The sequence below is a fragment of the Rhinoderma darwinii genome, chromosome 12 (assembly GCF_050947455.1).
Source record: "Rhinoderma darwinii isolate aRhiDar2 chromosome 12, aRhiDar2.hap1, whole genome shotgun sequence".
Taxonomy (NCBI): domain Eukaryota; kingdom Metazoa; phylum Chordata; class Amphibia; order Anura; family Rhinodermatidae; genus Rhinoderma; species Rhinoderma darwinii.
Window position 1 is genome coordinate 37,141,671 of NC_134698.1, and position 20,513 is coordinate 37,162,183.

At 45.5% G+C, this 20,513-nt stretch overlaps 1 protein-coding gene across 4 annotated transcripts in view; it reads right to left on the reverse strand.

The window, feature by feature from the left end:
* The window catches only part of VPS39 (VPS39 subunit of HOPS complex), a 449,085-nt gene that overhangs the window by 283,847 nt on the left and 144,725 nt on the right, over positions 1 to 20,513 (reverse strand). For all 4 annotated transcript variants that reach the window (XM_075844598.1, XM_075844597.1, XM_075844599.1 and 1 more), the window contains 2 exons: positions 15,626 to 15,809; positions 15,122 to 15,242 (listed from right to left, as the gene is read on the reverse strand). In XM_075844598.1, the coding sequence (XP_075700713.1) occupies positions 15,122 to 15,242; positions 15,626 to 15,809 (305 nt within the window). The remainder of the gene's footprint in view (positions 1 to 15,121; positions 15,243 to 15,625; positions 15,810 to 20,513) is intronic.

Here is a 20,513-nt window from a genome sequence, read left to right on the forward strand (position 1 = left end):
TCCATTTTGTTGCCCAATTTGTCCTGAGTGCGGCAATACCCCATTTGTGGTGATAAACTGCCGTTTGGGCCCATGGGAGGGCTCAGAAGGAAAGGACCACCGTTTGGCCTACTGGGGATTTTCTAGTGCGAAGTCATGTATGCAGAAGCCCCTGAGGTACCAGTACAGTTGAAACCCGCAAGAAGTGACCCCGTTTTAAAAACTACACCCTTAAGGCATTCATCTAGAGGTGTAGTGAGCATTTTGACCGGAGACCTACACCCCATAAACTGTAATGTGGGTTCTCCTGGGTATGACAATACCCTACATGTGGCTGTTATCAGCTGCCTGGGCACACAGCAGGGCTCAGAGGGGAAAGACGAGGGGGGATAAGCTGTGCGGAGTGCATCAGGGTAAGTAAAATTGGGGTAAATTATAAACCAAGGGATGTATGATAAATTTTAAAACACTTTCATACAGAGCTCTGGTTATTCGGGACACGTGTCACATTGATATATTGTGTCATCCCTTATCGCCCTCTTATAGCAGACTTTGCACCTCTATTGACTATTTCCCTTCTTGCCAGTTTGGGGAACTTCTCCTGGAAAGTGTTGCCGCCCTGGTACGATGCGTGTGGCCCCGCTTCCAGAAGTACTGGGTGCCCCCCCTTCTTGGTCCCTAAAGATTAGGTTCTTGATAATCACCTCTTGAAATTCCAGGAAAGTTCCCGTCTGGCCTGCACATCGATGCAGCACGTACGCATTGTACAAAGCCATCTGTATGATGTGCCCGGCCAGCTTCTTATACCACACCGCATGGCGCTGTAGGGCTTCAGGATTTGATCTTACAAGTCCATCCCTCCCATGTACCTATTGTAGTCAAGGATGCAGTTTGTTTTGGGGGTGGCCTTTCCTTCATATATCCTAAACCTGTAGGTATACCCTGATGCACTCTCGCACAGCTTATACATCTTCACGCCATACCTTGCCCTCTTACCCGGCAGGTACTCTCGGAATTGAACCCTCCCTTTAAAATGTACCAGGGACTCATCAATAGAAATACACTTCTCGGGGGTGTATGCTTGGGAAAACCGGGCACTGGAACGGTCTAATAGGGGTCTCCGTTTATACAAACGGTCAAAACTGGGGTCATCTCGGGGTGGGCATGGCTCATTATCAGTATAATGTTAGAAGCGAAGTATTGCCTCATTTTTTTTTTTTTTTTAGGTTTTTCAGTTCTGAAGTTGCTTTGAGGGGTCCATATATTAGAAACCCCTATCAAACACCCCATTTTAGAAACTAGACCCCTCAAAGTATTCACAACAGCATTTAGAAAGTTTATGAACCCTTTAGGTGTTTCACAGAAATTTAGACCAAAGTAGAGGTGAAATTTACATATTTTTTTTGTCAGAAAATCCTCTTTATACCATTTTTTTTATAACACAAAAGGATTTATCAGAGAAACGCAACTCAATACGTATTGCCCAGATTCTGCAGTTTTGAGAAATATCCCACATGTGGCCCTAGTGCGGTAATGGACTGAAGCACCGGCCTCCGAAGCAAAGGAGCACTTAGTGGATTTTGAGGCCTCTTTTTTTATTAGGCACCATGTCCGGTTTGAAGAGGTCTGGTGGTGCCAAAACATTGGGAACCCCCCAAAAGTGACCCCAATTTGGAAACTAGACCCCTTGAGGAATCCATTGTAGTTTTCTTGCGGTGCATGCGACTTTTTGATCAGTTTTTATTCTATTTTTAGGTGGCGTGGTGACTAAAAAACAGCAATTCTACTATTGTTTTTTTATTCTTTTTTTTCTACAGCGTTCACCGTGCGCTATAAATGACATATTCACTTTATTCTGCGGGGCGATACGATTACGGCGATACCAGATGTTTATATTTTTTTTTTATGTCTTATGGCGTTTGCACAATAAAATACGTTTTGTAAACAATCATTTACTTTTTGTGTTACCATATTCTAAGCGCCAGAACTTTTTTATTTTTCAATCAATAACGCCGTGCAAGGACTTATTTTTTGCGTAACGAACTGTAGTTTCGATCAGTACCATTTTTAGGTACATGCAACTTTTTGATCTCTTTTTATTCCATTTTTTGGGAGGTGAAGTAACCAAAGAATTGTGATTGTGGTACGGTTTATTATTATTTTATTTTACGGCGTTCACCGTGCGGGATAAATAATGAAATAATTTTGTAGTTCAGGCCGTTACGGACGCGGCGATACAAATTATGTATAGTTTATTTGTTTGTTTATATATTTTTATTAATAATAAAGGACTGATAAGGGAAAAAGGGGTATTTTTACTTTTAATACTTTTAAATCTTTTATTTTCTTATTTTTACACATCTTTTTTTAACTTTTTTTTTTTACTTTATTACTTTGTCCCACTAGGGGACATGAGGGCAGGAGGCCCTGATCGCTATTCTAATACACTGCACTACATGCGTAGTGAAGTGTATTAGAACTGTCAGCTACTCACTGACAGCAAGCATAGTGGGTCCTGACGTTGTCAGGACCCACTAGGCTTCCGTCTATGGCATAGCCGGACGCCATTGTTTGGTGTCCGGTTGCCATAGTCACCATCGCCGGCCGCTATCGCGTAGCAGGCCGGCGATGGCAGCTTAACCCCTAAAAAGCCGCGATCTCTATAGAACGCGGCTTTTAAGGGGTTAATCAGCGGGGACACAGCGATCGGTCCCCGCTGTAGGAGCTGTGACAGTTGCTGAACAAGACCGCAGCGTCACAGCTCCTGTATGTGTCGGGAGGACGGCCAAAACGGCCGTTACTCCCGAGACGTACTATTACGGCATGGAGCGCGAACGATACAGCTGCCATGCCGTAATAGTACGTCAAGGAGCGGGAAGGGGTTAATTCACAGAGCAATAGGTAATGGCACACAGAAAATTCACACGAGCTGCCTTAACATCCACTTCATGATGCAAAAATTGGCGTTTGCTGCAATGTTATGGGTACGCAGATTGTGGTCTATGAGTTTATGAAACCCAACCCCAGACAGTGCCAAAACAAACAGCAAATTAAAAAGTCCGGAATAACATCAACGTTGCAGAAGGCATTCCTGACCTTGATAAGACTGGCATAACTTTGCATAGCAGATGTCAAAACCATCTTAGGCCCTATTCACACGAAAGGGATTCCCGGCCGTGTGACGGCCGTTTTTTGAATGGCTGCTACACGGCCGCAGTAGGAACAATAGACTCCAAATGGGGCTATTAACACGGCCGATTTTTCGACGGCCCTGTAAACCGAGCGGTCAAAAAATGGAGCATTCCCTATTTTCGGCCGTTCTTCTGGCCGCACGGCTCCCATAGAAGTCTAAGGGGCCGTGTAAAGCACGGCTGTCACTCAGATGTGATTCAAGTGACGGCCGTGCTGTCTGACACTCGTTCGGAGGGTATTTTTTTGCTCCCTGTAGGAGCGGAATCCCTAATCCCCGGCCACAGCGTTGCCGAAGATGTGGCGAGGGATTCAGTTCCAGGAGAAGTCCCTAACTTCATGGTCTATAAATGGATAGTCACGCCAAGGGACTTCATCTGGAGCAGTCCCCTACTCCTAAAGTGGAATCTCCGACGTGGTGGTTGGGGTTTCCGCTCCAGGAGGAATACCTGACTCCACTTTCCACATATGGACAGTGATGTCAGGAACTTCTGAAGCGGAATCGCCGGCACAGTGGCTGGTGATTCTGATCCAGCAAAAGTCCCTGACTTTACTCTCCATATATGGACACAGTGACGTCAGGGACTTCTGAAGTGGAATCCCCGGCGCTGTGGCCGGTAATTCCGATCTAGAAGTCCCTGACTTCACTCTCCATATATAGACATTGAAGTCAGACTTCTCCTGGAACGGTCCCCTACAGTGGCGCTATCTACAGGAAGGTAGGAGTGCCATCTATGGGGGACGTTAAAGGGGGCTGTGTGGCACTACCTACAGGGGGGCTGTGTGGCACTACCTACAGGGGGGCCGTGTGGCACTACCTACAAGGGGGGCCGTGTGGCACTACCTACAAGGGGGGCCGTGTGGCACTACCAACAAGGGGGGGCCGTGTGGCACTACCTACAAGGGGGGCCGTGTGGCACTACCTACAAGGGGGGCCGTGTGGCACTACCTACAAGGGGGGCAGTGTGGCACTACCTACAAGGGGGACTGTGTGGCACTACCTAAAGTGGGGCTGTGGCAGTATCTATGGAGGGCAGTGTGTGGCATTATCTACAGAGGGAAGTGTGTGGCAAAAAAATTATAATGAAATTCACCCTTTTTTAAAACGGACAGGGAAAAAACAGATGGAAAACAGGTCAAAATTGGCCGTTAAAAACGGATACAAAACGTCCGAGAAAAGCCGACCAAAATGGCCGTTTTTAAATCGGCCGACACTTGGACCCTGTCGTGTGAATAGAGCCTTACATTACCCTGTACAAAAAGGGTTCTGTTTTTCAAGGCCCACCATGCATCTTCTGGTTTGGATCTTTGTAGAGCATGATTTATTTGTTATACTGACCCAAAACAAATCAAAGTTTTGCGAGATACACTAAAAGACCAAGGGGTAACAGCAGTCATAGCCTTCCCTCCTAAGTCACCTCACCTCAATTACATTAAATATTTATGAGGAAGACTTCCGGTGGGCGGGACATCTAGGATGGCCGCATTTTAGCTGAGCTCCCGCAGGCTGACACGAACACGGCCCGGCTGACGGGATCCCGGAGCTGCACAGGGCGGATTTCGGGCAGGAGCAGAGGAGCCCGATCTGCTGAGTCGCGGGAGCGACACAGGGGCACTGGAAAACGGCCCGGAGAGCGGGCACAGAGACGCCGCGCGCGGTGGTGAGGCTGGACCCCGCCATCTTGGAGAGCGGACCACGTGGCGCTCCCCCTGCAGGTGGGGGATCAGAGAGAGGAACACGGGCGGCCATCGGACCAGAGCAGCTGCTTCCCGGTCCACAGCAGGGCTTCGCTGGGAGGACGCTGTCGACAGTAACCGCACCGGAGAGGACGCACAGAGGAGAGAGGGGAGTCGGCGGGCAAGCCGATCCGGAACGGGGGGGGGGAGGCGCATATCTCCCTATCCCCTTGCTAGGAGACCCTGCCAAATAATTAATACACCCTGCAGGCTACTGAGGACCCCATAACCCCCAATATAATGATAAGATTGTGCTCTACATTTCTGCATCCACTCCCCACTAGGAGGGGACAAATCTTGTGTGGCAAACCATACTCTGCAACCCTGCATGGACGCCTAATTTACATCTTTCTGCCTGCATCGCTACTACCTCACTTACTGCCTAGACATCCTGGGGTGAGACCTGCGAAGGGAGGTGGGAATAACCGTGGCAAATCCCTCCTGGGACGTATGTTTGGTCTTTTGATGATCTCTATGCCGCTGCTTATGTGAGTTGAGCGGCCCTCCCCCACAGTCCACTTATCCCAAAGATAAAAGCTCTCGGCCTGCCTGGCCTTTACCGTCTGCTGCATGGACAAGTACTTACATAAATCTGGGCAAGCTAGAGCCACCCGATCCTCCTCGACGGCGCTTCCTTCTGCCTCGACAACCTCCACTATGCAGTCTACACAGCGGAAAAACGGAAAGGGCTCATCAAAGGGTCCGGCCGTGGCGGCCGCACAGTCACACCATGATGCGCCTTCCGGCGGGTCAGTGTCTGGAGACATAACACCGCCAAATCTCTCAGGGCCTCCGAGTCCGTCCTCCCAAGCATCGCTAATGCACACCCAGGCCACTGAAGTGGCACAAGAGGTATCCCGCCTTATCATCCCTATCTTTGACAAAAGATTGGACCTTTTACAATCCTCTATTAACACGGTGTTGGCTCAGTTGACCGCAAATTCCCAGAAGCTGGGGGACTTGGAGACCAGAGCCATGTCCTGTGAAACGGGGGTGACTCGTCTGGAGGGTCTAACCACCCATCAAGATGCCCTTATTCACACACTGCAAGAAAAATTGGATGATTTGGAAAAAAAAAAATCGAGAAAGACGCAATAATCTGCGATTCGTCGGCATTCCTGGAGGATGTTACAGCGGAAACACTTGCTAAGTATTTGTCTACTGATCTGCCCAGGGCTCTTGGTGTTCAAACTCCGGAAGATCCCCTGTCCATTGAGCGGGCCCACCACCTGGGGCAAAGGAGAGACCAGGGTGGAGGGGGCAGGCCGAGGGCTGTCATAGCCCGCTACCATAACTGGACTGTTAAAGAACGGATCCTCAGGGCGTACAGACAGGCCCCGGAACTTCGGGTTCATGGCCACAAAATCCTACTGTTTCAGGACTTCTCCATTCAAGTGTCCCAGAAGCGTAAAGCTTTCACAACAATCTGTAAACATCTCCATGACAACAATATCTGCTTTCAGCTGCTCTATCCGGCAAAATTACGTGTGGTGGAGAATGGCGGGGCCCGGCTGTACGACTCCCCGGAGGAAGCTGCCAGAAGATATCCTCCAGCGGTGGCGGACTGATATACATTCATTATACTGTGGCAGAGACTGTTCATTTTCTGGCCTATTGGCTTCTTGTTGGTTAAATGGGTCGTGAGATCCTTGGTTTGCTCTATGGAAGCTATCTGTGTTTTTCCGCCTGTAGATGGTGGAGTGTTTATAGCACCCATCTTACTCAATGTAATGTATTTACTTGTGTGATGATGTTATTTTGTTTTTGGGTTAGGTTTTTACGCTTGCCGTCTCTCTCTCTTAGGTTACCTGTAGCCTCTTGTGACCGGAAATGGTCCCTCAGTTCTTGTATGCTGACTACACTTTGCGCTCGCTGGGACGGGAAGTGGCGTCGTGATAGCGTTTGGATCATACTGACAGGAGTCATACGTCTAGACACAGGAGGAGTACCCTAATAAGCACATCACATGAGTCCCATACACCCCCTACCCTACACATGGTGTCATGGAATGTGGCAGGTCTGAATACCCCTGAAAAACGACACAAACTGCTCGCACATATAAAGCGTCAACGCGCAGATATCATCTTTTTGCAGGAAACTCACTGGAGAACGGACCACTATGTTCCTATCCAGGCCTCCTGGTTAGATGCGCCAGTGGTCTCCACGTACTCCACCAAGACACGTGGGGTCGCTGTATATTTCAGAAAAGGCCTGCCATACTCCATCCAGGATAGGTACTCTGACCCTGATGGCCATTTTGTGTACATCCGACTTGCTGTAGCTGACAAATCTTACTCTCTCCTTAACATCTACACCCCCAACCTGACATCTGACGGTTTCTATCCTAAGCTACTGGAATTCTTGTTGCAAAGGGAATGCTCGGATCTGATTGTGGCTGGAGACTATAATTTAGCTTCTTACCCTCCCCTAGACAGATCGGGTGTAGACCATGCTGACTCCCCTCCTAATTCGCAAATGGCCTTCTTCATGGAACATCTCTCTTTATGTGACCCCTGGAGACTCCATAACCCGCAAGTGAGAGACTATACTTTTTACTCTGCAGTACACGACTTTTTCTAGAATGGATTACATAATGCTCACTACAGACTTGTTCTCAAGAGTGACACGGACTGATATTCGACCCATCGCCATATCAGATCACGCTCTTGTGTCCCTCACCTTAGAGGGGCTGCCCCCTATGCCCCGGACGAGTTTGTAGAGATTCCCCTCATATCTTTAGGAGTCAGAGGACTTCAGAAGTTATCTAAAAACACACTGGAATAATTATATCCACGATCATACCCAGCAGCTAGGTGACGTAGCCTTGATATGGCTGGCCTCTAAAGCAGTGATGAGGGGGCATATAATAAGCTATGTAAACTTAAAGCGTAAGCGAAAACAGGCCCAACTCCTTGATTTACAATCTAATCTCCTTAGAGCACATTCCATACACGCGGGCAACCCCACCCCTGGCTCTAAAAAAAGAGTTCTTAGATGCGCAGGGCCTGCTGAATACCTTCTTGGGGTATGTTCACACGGCCTATTTACGGACGTAATTCGGGCGTTTTTGCCCCGAATTACGTCTGAAAATAGCGCCTCAATAGCGCTGACAAACATCTGCCCATTGAAAGCAATGGGCAGACGTTTGTCTGTTCACACGAGACGTATATTTACGCGCCGCTGTCAAATGACGGCGCGTAAATAGACGCCCGCGTCAAAGAAGTGACCTGTCACTTCTTTGGCCGTAATTGGAGCAGTTATTCATTGACTCCAATGAATAGCAGCGCTAATTACGGCCGTAATTGACGCGGCGTTCAAGCGCCTGCACATGCCGGTACGGCTGAAATTACGGGGATGTTTTCAGGCTGAAACATCCCCGTAATTTCAGCCGTAACGGACGCCCTCGTGTGAACATACCCTTACAGGGGCACGCAATGTGGCAGATGAAGTCCTCCCAAAACAAATTTTACAGATGGGGGAACAGGGTAGGATCCCTACTGGCATATCTCACGCGACCCCCACGTAATACGGGCCGTGTGCTTTTGGCAAGGGACACACGCTCAGGGGCATTACACTCAGAAACTGAGAAAATTGGAGCAGTATTTGCCGAGTACTATGAAGACCTCTACAGGGCAGCTCCCACTGATATGTCAAAAGTGAAGGCCTTTTTGGAAACTCTTTCCATGCCTAGCGTCTCGGAGGAACAAAACACGCTTTTAGCCATCTCCTCTTCACATAACCACAAATCCCCAGGGCCCGACGGTTTTCCGATAGAGTACTACAAGATGCTATCCCCAGACATAGTCCCACATCTTACTCGCTTACTCAACGACATTTATCGTAACAACTTGGTAGTAGACTCGTTTTTTGATTCTCGAACCATAATTATCCCAAAACCGAATAAGGACCCAGTCTTACCCCAGTCCTACAGACCCATCTCCCTGCTCAATCAGGACTACAAACTCCTGTCCAAAATCTTAGCGAATCGTATCCAGACATTCCTTCCCGCAATCGCCCACCCTTCCCAGATGGAGTGTTAGTCTCTGGAAGATACTCCTCTAAAAGCATTCGGGCGGTAATTGCTGCGACGGTGCGGGCCCAGGAGGATGGCCAACTTCCGACCATGCTGCTCAGTCTAGATGCTGAAAAAGCTTTAGATAAGGTCTCTTGGCCCTTTTTAAACGAGACGCTGCGTGGTAGGAATTTTGGTCAGACTTTTCTGACGTATCTGCACTCCTTACAGACGCAGGCCACTACGAATCTATTTATTAACGGACACCTCTCTCAGACTATAGATTTCAGAGGCACGAAACAGGGCTGCCCCCTCACCCCCATCCTATTCAACATGTCATTAGACCCCGTATTATACCACATTTCCTCGTCATCCATGTTCAGGGGTATACATCTGGGGAGTTACGAATTGAAGATGACGGCATATGCGGATGATCTTCTTCTTGTACTCAAGGATCCTAGGCACACTTTGTCCCTGGCCCTGGAGGAGCTACAAACGCTGGGGAAACTTTCTGGCTACACCCTGAACGTGGATAAAAATGAAGCCCTAATTCTAAAAGGCCCTTGCACGCCCCTATGGTCATCGCAGTTCTCCCTGAAATGGTGCCTTTCCTCGATAAAATACCTGGGGATTGAGATTACTAGAGTGCCTTCTGCCCTTTATAACTGCAATATTTCTAAATACCTTGTAGCCATGGAATCCACATTCAAATCGTGGCAACACGTCTCTCTCTCATTCATGGGCAGGGCAAATCTACTGAAAATGTTGGAATTCCCTAAACTTCTTTATCTATTCCAATCCCTGCCTGTGTATTTGAGACCGAAGGATGAAAAGCTCATAAATAAACTCTACAGGGGATTTATCTGGGCGGGGGGGGGGGGGGGGGGGGTCGGCTGAGGATCCCATTTCATGTTTTGCAACAGCATAGGTTTAACGGCGGTCTGAACTTCCCCAATATTAGGACTTATAACTTAGCGGCATTAGCCAGGGTTATATCGGACTGGGCACAAGGCACCTCATACTATACCACCCCCCAGGTGGATTAGTCCTTCACCCCGGGGATTTCCCTTATAAACCTTCTACATCTCCCATATGACATGTTGCCTACTGACTCTAGGGTCAACCCGCTCATAATTACAATTTGGAGGACCTGGCATAAGATCCGCCATATGCTGCACCTAGATACCCAATTTTCTGCAGCACTGACCCTGGTCAGGAACCTGCGGTTCCAGCAGGGTGCCTCACATCATGTTTTTACCTCCTGGCATGATAATGGTATTAACTCCTTGGGGGCTCTTTTGCATCCCACGCTTCACACAATGCTCTCCCTACAGGACTTACAAATTAAATATCCACACATCTCTCTCCCATTCTTTAACTATTTACAGGCCCAGAGTTATACACAGGTGGTGCTGAGTCACATTTCGCCCGATGAATGGACTTCCCCTTATAAATCATTGATACTAGAGCCAGGAACACATCTCGCGCGAATATCTAGATTATACAAATTTCTTCATCCCTCCATAGACTATAGTACTCCTGGCTTAGGCCTAGCGAAATGGGAGGTAGACGATGCGACTTTAACCCCTTCAGTCATACTCCAGGCCACAATTTTTGCGTACAAACTCTTGCCCTCAGCAAGATATCTGGAAATGTGGCTCAAGGTGGCTCATCGAGCATATATTACACCTCAAAAGGGGCCACAGGATGGGACTGTATGAGACCTCGGACTGTTTTAAGTGTGGTGAGACGGAGGCAAACTTATACCATTGCTTATGGGCGTGCCCTCGCATTCGGGAGTTCTGGGAGGGGGTTGGAGACTTTGCAAAGACTAACATGACGGGTCAGTTCGCTTTGACCTCCCAATGGGCAATTCTGGGCTATGTGGAAACAGGCACACAGGATCATACCTGACATGAACTTCGCATCCTACATTTATTGGCAGCAGCAGGCAGGAAGGCGATACTGCAGGTGTGGAACCACACCCAGGCCCTGCACCTTCAGGTTTTCCTGGAAAAATTATCCTTTATGATGAAGATGAATTGGGTGGAGGCTTCACACCAGAAGGAGAAAAGGGTTAAGACTTTCTTTCAGATCTGGGAGGGCTTCATTTCTCTACTACCCGAACGAGTAAAAGATAAAATACATACCTGCTTCCAACCCACTACATGCTATTAGAGGAGGAGGCTGGCTGGGGATACCCTGCTGTAGGACTTCCATTCATGCCTGGGATAGGGTGTAGAAGGGGGGAGTGTAGACAGCTGGGGACAGGGAATGGATGTTACAGACTTCTGAAAGGAGGACTGGGGAGATGACACGTGGTATACAAGAGAAGCGGCGGGCAACGAAGGTTTTATTTTCTGATAGTATTTTGGTTTTTATGTTTGGTTATGTGTCCGAGCAATATGGCCCACGGTTGTGTGGCCGAGAAGGGGGCTAGAGTGCACGATTATTCCCTTGCTGAGACGAGATAAACACAAAGTGGTAATGACATGTATAAACTCTCGTTCTGTATATAGGCAAAGAGACTGTATTATTTGAATGTACCTATCTGCCTGACTTGCAAGTCAGTATGCTTTTCAAATGCACTAAGTCGCCTGAGATGACTTTGTTGTTATTTTGTTGTTTTATACAGAAAAATAATAAAAACAAATTTAAAAAAAATAAATATTTATGAGGAAAAAGAGCTAAAAAGTCAAATATTCAGTGACGTTACAAGATACTCATTGTACAGTCTCAAATCATGAATCATTTGATTTTGCACAAAATTGTAATTGTACATGCCAGCTTGACTGCACACATATTAAAACAAATGGTGACATTAAAAAGTTAAAAAAATAAATCCTAAAATGAATGTAAATATTGTACTTTTTATTTAAATTGTTATGTTGATAATCTCATTTGTATTGGGAACATATACATTCAAAATAGAAGCATTTTCACTAGTGGTCTTAGACTTTTGAATCCCACGGTGTATACCAATTATCGATCCACTCGTATGTTATTTAACCACCAGCACATACTACGCATTCTCATTACACAATATGATGTTAATCTGTTTGTTATTAAAGAGGCTCTGTCACCACATTATAAGTGCCCTATCTCCTACATAAGGAGATCGGCGCTGTAATGTAGGTGACAGTAATGCTTTTTATTTAAAAAAACCGATCTATTTTCACAACGTTAGGAGCGATTTTGGTTTATGCTAATGAGCTTTCTTAATGCCCAAGTGGGCGTACTTTTACTTTCGACCAAGTGGGCGTTGTACAGAGGAGTGCATGACGCTGACCAATCGGCATCATGCACTCCTCTCCATTCATTTACACTGCACTAGCGATATAGTTATATCACTATGTGCAGCTACATACACAAGCCCTAACATTACTACAGTGTCCTGATAATGAATACACATGACCATCTAGCCTGGACGTCATGTGTACTCAGAATCCTGACACTTCTGACTCTTTTTTTGTGAGATTCCGGCAAGCGAAACCAAATCTCGCGAGATTACGGAGCTAAACGAGATTTGGTTTCACTTGCCGGAATCTCACAAAAAAAGAGAGTCAGAAGTGTCAGGATTCTGAGTACACATGACGTCCAGGCTGGATGGTCATGTGTATTCATTATCAGGACACTGTAGTAATGTTAGGGCTTGTGTATGTAGCTGCACATAGTGATATAACTATATCGCTAGTGCAGTGGAAATGAATGGAGAGGAGTGCATGATGCCGATTGGTCAGCGTCATGCACTCCTCTGTACAACGCCCACTTGGTCGAAAGTAAAAGTACGCCCACTTGGGCATTAAGAAAGCTCATTAGCATAAACCAAAATCGCTCCTAACGTTGTGAAAAAAGATCGTTTTTTTTAAATAAAAAGCATTACTGTCACCTACATTACAGCGCCCATCTCCTTATATAGGAGACAGGGCACTTATAATGTGGTGACAGAGCCTCTTTAACTTCTTCCCAACTACCCCACGTAAATGGGCTGCACTAGTCCTTGTGCCTGCAGCCCGTTAATTTACGTGTCCTCTAAAAGAGCGAACAGTGATGCTCCTATGCCTGGGATCTCTCAGTACTAGCTGCTACTAGCAGCCTTAGTACTGAGGCAAGACATCGGGTTGGATCACAGCGGTAGTCCCTGCCGATTAACCCCTTAAATGTGGCGGTTAATAGTGACTGCTGCATCTAAAGTCTTACAACAACCTCGGCACACCACGGTCTGCAATCTACAGAAGGTGATTACGCTGCCTGCCAGTGTGAAACTGACAGATATCAACGATCGAACAGTTAGACCTTCATGACCCTAGCGGACTTAAAAATTAAAATAAAAACAAAAGGTTGTGCAAAAATTTTATTTCAAGTAATAAAGTAAAAAATCACCCAGTTTCCCTTATCATCAAGTCATTTATTATTAGAAAAAAAATAAGCTACACGTAATTGGTATCGCCACATCCGTAACAGCCTGAACTATAAAGATATGTTATTTATCCTGTGCGGTGAATACCATTTAAAAAAAAATAAATACCAGAATCGCTACTTTTTAGTTACTTCACCTCCCAAAATGGAATAAATAGGGATAAAAAAAAAACTACAGTTCGCTCCGAAAAAATAAACCCTCACACAGCTTTCTTGATGGAATAGCTTTGAACACAAAAACTAAATGTTTTTTTTTTTAAAAGTGATTTTATTGTGCAAACAAGGTAAAACATAAAAAAAAGCTATATACATATGGTATTGTCATAATCGCATCAACCTGCAGAATAAAGTAAATATGTAATTTATAGCGCACGGTGAACACAGTAAAAGATAATCAAAAACAATACCAGAATTGCCATAACCGGAAGAACCCGCTTAACAGTTTATGAGGTATTGGCCTTCAGTGGCACAAACTGGGCACAACATATGCCATTTTCGTGCACTATATCAGTGGAAAATTGCAATTTTCACTTTGCACCATCTGCTGCTCATTAATTTCTAATGAAAAAATACCTGTGGGGTCAAAATGCTTACTACACACCTCAAAATGTAGTTTCTGGGCCAATAATGTGAAAATCGCCAAAACAGGCCTCAAATGTGCATATTGCTCTTCACTTCTGAGCCCTGTCATATGTCCAGGCAAATGATAAATGCCTTGAGGGGTGTAGTTTCCAAAATGAGGTCACTTCTTGGGGGGTTCCACTGTACTCAAGTACCTCAGAGGTTTTGCAAATGCTACATGGCGCCCAAAAAGCAATTTAAAAAAATCTGCATGGCAAATAGCGCTCCTGCCTTTCTGAGCCCAGCCGTGTGTCCAAACAGCAGTTTATGACCACATATGGGCTATTGCCATACTCGGGAGATATTGCTTTACAAATGTTGGGGTGTTTTTTCTCAATTACCCCAATTGTGAAAATAAAAAAAAGTGAAAATTTTATTGGAAAGGTTGATATTTATTTTCACTGCCTAATTTTAATCAATTCTGCAAAAGATCTGTGAGGTCTAAAAGGGTGTAGTTTCCCAAATGGGGTCGCTTTTGGGGTGTTTCCACTGTTTTGGGGCTTCAGGGCATTGCAAATGTGACATGACCCTCGAAAACCATTCCAGCAAAACTTGAGCTACAAAAGCCAATTAGCACTCCTTCGCTTCTAAGCCCTGCCGTGTGCCCAAACAGCGGTTTACTACCACATATGGGGTATTGCCGTGCTCAGAAGGGTTTGCTTTACAATTGTTGGGGTGCTTTTTTCTCCATTATATATAGTGAAAATGGAAAAATCTGAGCTAAAACAACATTTTATTATGAAAAAAAAAAACTTAGCTTTTCATTTTCATTGCCTAATTCCACTAAAATTCAGCAAAAATCCTGTGCGATCAAAATGCTCACTATGCCCCTCAAATTTCTTGAGGGCAGTAGTTTCCCAAATGGGGTAAGTTTTGGAGGGTTTCCGCTGTTTGGGTCCCTCAGGGGATTTGCAAATGTGACATGGCACCCGAAAACCATTCCAGCAAAATTTGAGCTCCAAAATGCAAAATGGTGCTCCTTCCCTTCTGAGCCCTGCCGTGTGGCCAAACAGCAGTTTATTGCCACATATGGGGCATTGCCCAAAACAGGCTGTGTCCTGAAGGGGTTAATGATCAAAGACGTCATATCTTTTAATACAGCTGCAACACAGTTCATAGGTTTCAATACCAAGAGTGCATCTTAAACTCCAAGTAATTTCTCACCCTCCAGATGTAATAAAACGAGGCCGCTGAAGCTCAATGCTTTGTACCAAGAGGCGGGGTTCAAACGTTCGTACTTCCACATATCTAGGCAGCACAGCAATAATATAAGGAGGCTGGTGTTCTGTTCAATGGAAACAAATTGATTGTCATATTTCAGAATATAATAAAAATCTCAAACTGTGGTCACCTGAAAAAAGAATAAAATAGGACTGCCTTTGACCACTAAAACATAAGATTAAGGATCCTCAAATTTATTAAAAGAAGCAAAAATTAGCAGGAAATGCAGGTCTTATACATAATAGATTTATGCAAAAGGACTAGATTAAAACAAAAATTGTTTAAGATATAGTCGAATATAACTTCTCTTTTACTAACTGTTTACAGCTATACTGTATTTTACACTGTGAAATGACAATTCTTGCTGTATTCCAACTTTCTACGTGTTGTGAACACATGGTTTCAATGCTGCAGTTGGGTTCTTTAAAAGCAGTACAACATGCTCACCCATTGCCATAGGAATATCAGTCCAGTTGAGGGCACACTTGGGTGTGCAGGTCCCCTCCTCATTCAAAACCACAGTCAAGTCATCCTGTCCTACAGCCACTTTTCCATCACACAGTGGCACTGCAAGTGGTTCTAATTGTTTGCCTGTGGGAAAGAGTTCCTTTATGGAACCTTTTCCATCCACCTGTAGGAGTCACAAAATAATATACTTAAAAACTAGCCAGCATGTAAAAATGAATGTACATTGTTGAAATCTTCAAAAGTTAGGAGCAGGATCCAACTTTTACAATATTGTTTGTTAAGATTGTCCAATGCGTTAAATTCACTAATGGAATATTTCCAGTTTGCTGGAGAAGGAATGGTGGGAGCTGTAAATGCCATATGTATAAAAAGTAGGCCATCCCTTTTACAAAAACAAAAAGGTGAGGGGCATAGCCATCTATGTTGCTGTGAGGACACAACTGAGAGCTCCTAAGTACTTTCTATTCTACACAAGCTACCAGGCATCACTTTAATCTTGGGGGAAGACCAGAAAAGTAAAATCCAGGTTACAGACCCGTACCTCCTCACATCACTCATACAGCACTATTTCTACAGATCTAGGGACTCCAGTCTACCCCTGCAGGCTCCAGTAATCTCGTACTTAGATCTATAGAATACGAGTGCAGCAGCTACAGCACCAACACTGGTGGACAGGTCAGACCCTGCATAGTCCACAGAAACCTCTTTGCCCAGTCAATGCCATGATTCCAGCCAGCGAACGCACTTATCTTCAAGCCAGGAGACTTTGCCCACGGCCCTTCCACCTGTCATAATTGTATGACTTGCCCATCAATGTGCAGCAACACTCCGGTGTCCCGGCGGAGCAGCCACCAGCACTAAAAAATTAGACATATTGCCTAACCAATTGAAAGCAGAGCCCTGCCTCATCCGTGGGGACAGATATACCCCCAACCGAAATCTGGAAACACAAGAAACAGGCATCCAGCATGTCTGGAGGTCCCTAAGCCATACTTTCCTGCCAATACAGTATAGAGCTGCACCAGCACCAGACTCTAGGGGACTCATAAGGAAGTTGAACCCCTTTCTTACAAGTGAAGATCCCCTGATGCCAAACTCCTAACTCTTTATGCACCAACCTGCCATACAGGAAAGTGCCCAGGTGCTAATTACGGTTATTCCAGCTGACTCTTATAGCTCTCCACGAATACCTACCAGTTTACCCTAGGATTCAGAGCAGTGCAGGATGGCCGTGTGTCCTGGCGTCTCCTGAGTTAGACGCTGGCAGGAAGCCAGGGGTCTGCGGTCGCGGCCGTCGCAAGGTGGGGAACAGCGGCAGTCCGCGACCAAATAAAATTCTGCCTTCTTTGTCTTGCCTTTTTTTTATCAATATCTTTTTATTGAGGTTTTTCATAAAGGCAATACTGCAAGTACAATATGTATAAGAGAAACAGTGTACCTAATATACAAATAATTGTTAGGATACACAATTAGAGGACTTGTGTGTACAAAGCAGAATCTCTACAATAGACATTTCAAACAATAAAAATTATCACAACAATGTATTATAAGGATATGTGCATGGTCTTTTCAAAATCACTGAACGTCAGAGGGGGGGGGGCAAAAGTAAAAGGAGAGAGGTCTCCAACAAATACCTGGTCTTGTCTGTCTATCAGACCTCACTCCTGAATAAAAGAGAAGGGTAGCAAAAAATCAGTTGCCATCAGACATGGGTGGGTCTTCACACCAAAGGTGTTTAAAAAGGTCATTTTTACAGAACGCAAACCAGGGTGCCCAATTCTTTTCGTATTTGGCATGAGAATGATACTCAAGATGTGAAAGCTTCTCCATTCTCACAAGCAGAGCTCCCTTCCTAAGCCAGTGGCTTATTGGTGGTGCAGCTTCGGTTTTCCAATACAATGGAAGCAAAGCTTTGGCTGTTGCAAAGAGTTGCAACCATAGCTCCCTGGGGACCTCCCTAGGGAATGTTGGCCACAGATTTAGAAACACTGCTCGTGGGGAAATAACAACCGAGGACTGAGTAATGGCATTAAAAGTATTTTGTATCTGGTCCCAAAAGGGGAAGATCTTCTCACATTCCCACCATATATGTAGATAGGTTCCCGGGGCTTTATGACACCTCCAACAGTCAGGGGAGATTCCGTTACATATTTTATTCATTACCCAAGGAATCTTGTACCATCTAGAGGTCAGTTTGTATGAGGATACTTGTAGTTTAACACATCTAGAGGTCCCAAGGGAGTTTCTAAAAATTTCCTTGGTGTCCTTGTCAGAAAAGGTAGTATTTAGTTCCAACTCCCAAGATTTAATAAAGGAAGGCTGTACCGATGAATTCATCTTAATGAGATTGTTATAGTATAAGAAGCTTTTTAGGTGGTTGGCGAAGGAGGAGGATTATTTCCAACCAAGATGACGGGCGGTCAAGTGATCCCGGTCTAAGCGCTCCCAGGTAACATCTTCTGAGGTGAAAGTAAGAGAGGAAATTGAGGGACGAGAATCCGGGCTGAGATCTCAATTCGTGGAGGGTAGGAACAGAGCAATTAGTCAGTATGAAATCGAATGTGCTGCAGGACGCTGCTCTAGGAAGGGAAGGGCGGTCCCCAAATCTCTCAGTCTAACTGCACAAGGCCTCCGACCGTAATCAGGAGGGATGGAATTTGGTGCAGGGATTTCATCCCCTCACCCTTAGTCCATGTCTGATAAGAAGCCGTGGTAAGAGAGTAACTAGAAAAAAAGGGGGCTGCATTAGGTTAGTCAAGCCACAGAAGGGAGGAAAGGGGGATGCCTATGGTAGCCTCCTCCACGGGAACCCCGTGTCTACTTGACGAACGATCAAACCACTCAGTAATCCTGTATAGTTGTACGGAGTGATAATGGGATTCTATATCCGGAAGCCATATTCCACCTGAGTGTTTAAGAAGGACAAGGGTGCTAAATGCTATTCTGGGTTTAGTAATGTTCTAAATGTATTTAGAAAACGGTTGTCTGATGCCCGCAAAAAAGGTTTTTGGAAGGGGAAATCGGGAAAATTTGGGATAGGGAAGTTTGAGAATGACCATCTTCAGTAAGTTGGATCTACCAATCCAGGAGATATATGGTATTTGCCAAGACAAGATAGTGGTTTTAATATCAGAGAGCAAGGGTGTGTTATTCCGGTGATACGATTTGTCAGGTGAGGGAGTTAAATTAATTCCCAGGTATTTTATGCTGTCCGAACGTAGTGAGAAGGGGGAGTTTAGTTTCAGAGACGTTAACAGAGCCGGAGTGCAGGAAACACAAAAACCTTCGGACTTGCTAGAGTTAATTTTGAAGTTGGACAAATTGGGTAAATACGTCTAAGTCAGGGTAGAGTTATGGAGGGGTTAGTGATGAAAATAAGCAAGTCATCAGCAAAAGCAGCTGTGGAGTGCACACTGTCCCCAATGGAGACCACATTAAGAAGTGGCTTCTGACGCAGGCTCTGGATCAAGGTCTCAATTGTGAGGACAAAAAGAATGGGAGATAGTGGGCAACTCTGCCTTGTGCCATTCCTGATTTGGAAAGGGCGCGATAAGTGGCCATTTACTCTAACCTTTGCGTGTGGGGTGGTGTACAGAGATAGGATTTTGTGAATGAAGAGTTGTGGAAAGCCGAAACGGGAAAGCGCTCTGACCATATAGGTCCAGTCCACCCGGTCAAAGGCCTTTTCTGCATCAGTAGACAACAAAACTAGAGGAATCTTTCTCGACCTGGTGTAGGGGATCAAGTGGAGAACACGTGTAGTGTTGTGTTTACCCTCTACCCTTAACAAAACCAGTTTGCTCTGGGTCAATCAGGAATGGTAGTAATGATTGCATCCTATTAGCGATTATTTTTGCGTACAATTTAACGTCCACGTATAAAAGTGATATGGGGCGATAGCTTTTGGTATTATCGAAATATGTGCTTCTAGCGCTAAGGGTGAGAAATGTTGGGAATCGTTGAGAGTTACACACTTTGAGAAAAAATGGCAGCAAGATGTCTCCAAACTGTTTATAGTATGAGGCGGGAAGACGATCAGGTCCCGGGGACTTACTAGCGGGCATACTTGAAAGCACATCACAGAGTTCTTTAATTGTAAAATGCGATTCAAGCAGGGTTTTTTGTGTATTAGATAAGGCACGAAGAGAGAGGGAGTCTAGGAAACACTCAATCATTATGGTTCTGTCCGCCAGCTCCTTGGGCATCTCCTCAGGGCGCAAATCATACAATGATTGATAAAAGGAGCAGATCTCAGCCTCAATGTCGGTTGTCTGCTCAAGAATAGCTCCAGTAGGGGAGCGGATTTTGGGGCCAAAGCTTTGCAGTCGTCTCTTATTAGCTAAATATGCCATGAGTTTGCTCCCCTTGTCGCCATGCATATAATATTTATGAGTAGCAGAGGTATACGCTTTTGCCGTGCGTAAGTTCAAACATTGTTTTAGCTTTTCCCTGCAAAGTATAAGCGAGTAGAGAACCCCTTGAGCTGCAGGACGTTTATGTTGATTTTCAAGGTCTAATATTTGGGAAAGGAGGTCATCAATTTCCCTATTCCTCTCTCTCTTCAAAAACGAACCCATGCTTACGAGTAGAGATGAGCGAACCGGGACAACCGAACCCGGTTTCGGTCCGAACATCGTGAAAAGTTCGGTTCGCAGCGAATCCGAACTTGACCGGGTTCGGCCGAACACGTTTTGACCGAACCCGGCTACATTTTGGCGCCTGCCACATGTTAGATCTAAAATGGAGGATTTCAAAATATCACCTGACATCAGGCTACCCCATACTGCCTTGCAAACGGCTCTCCCAGCCAATCGTGAGGCAGCATAGGGGCGGGCTCAAGCCTGCAATAATAGTCTATGCACGGAGC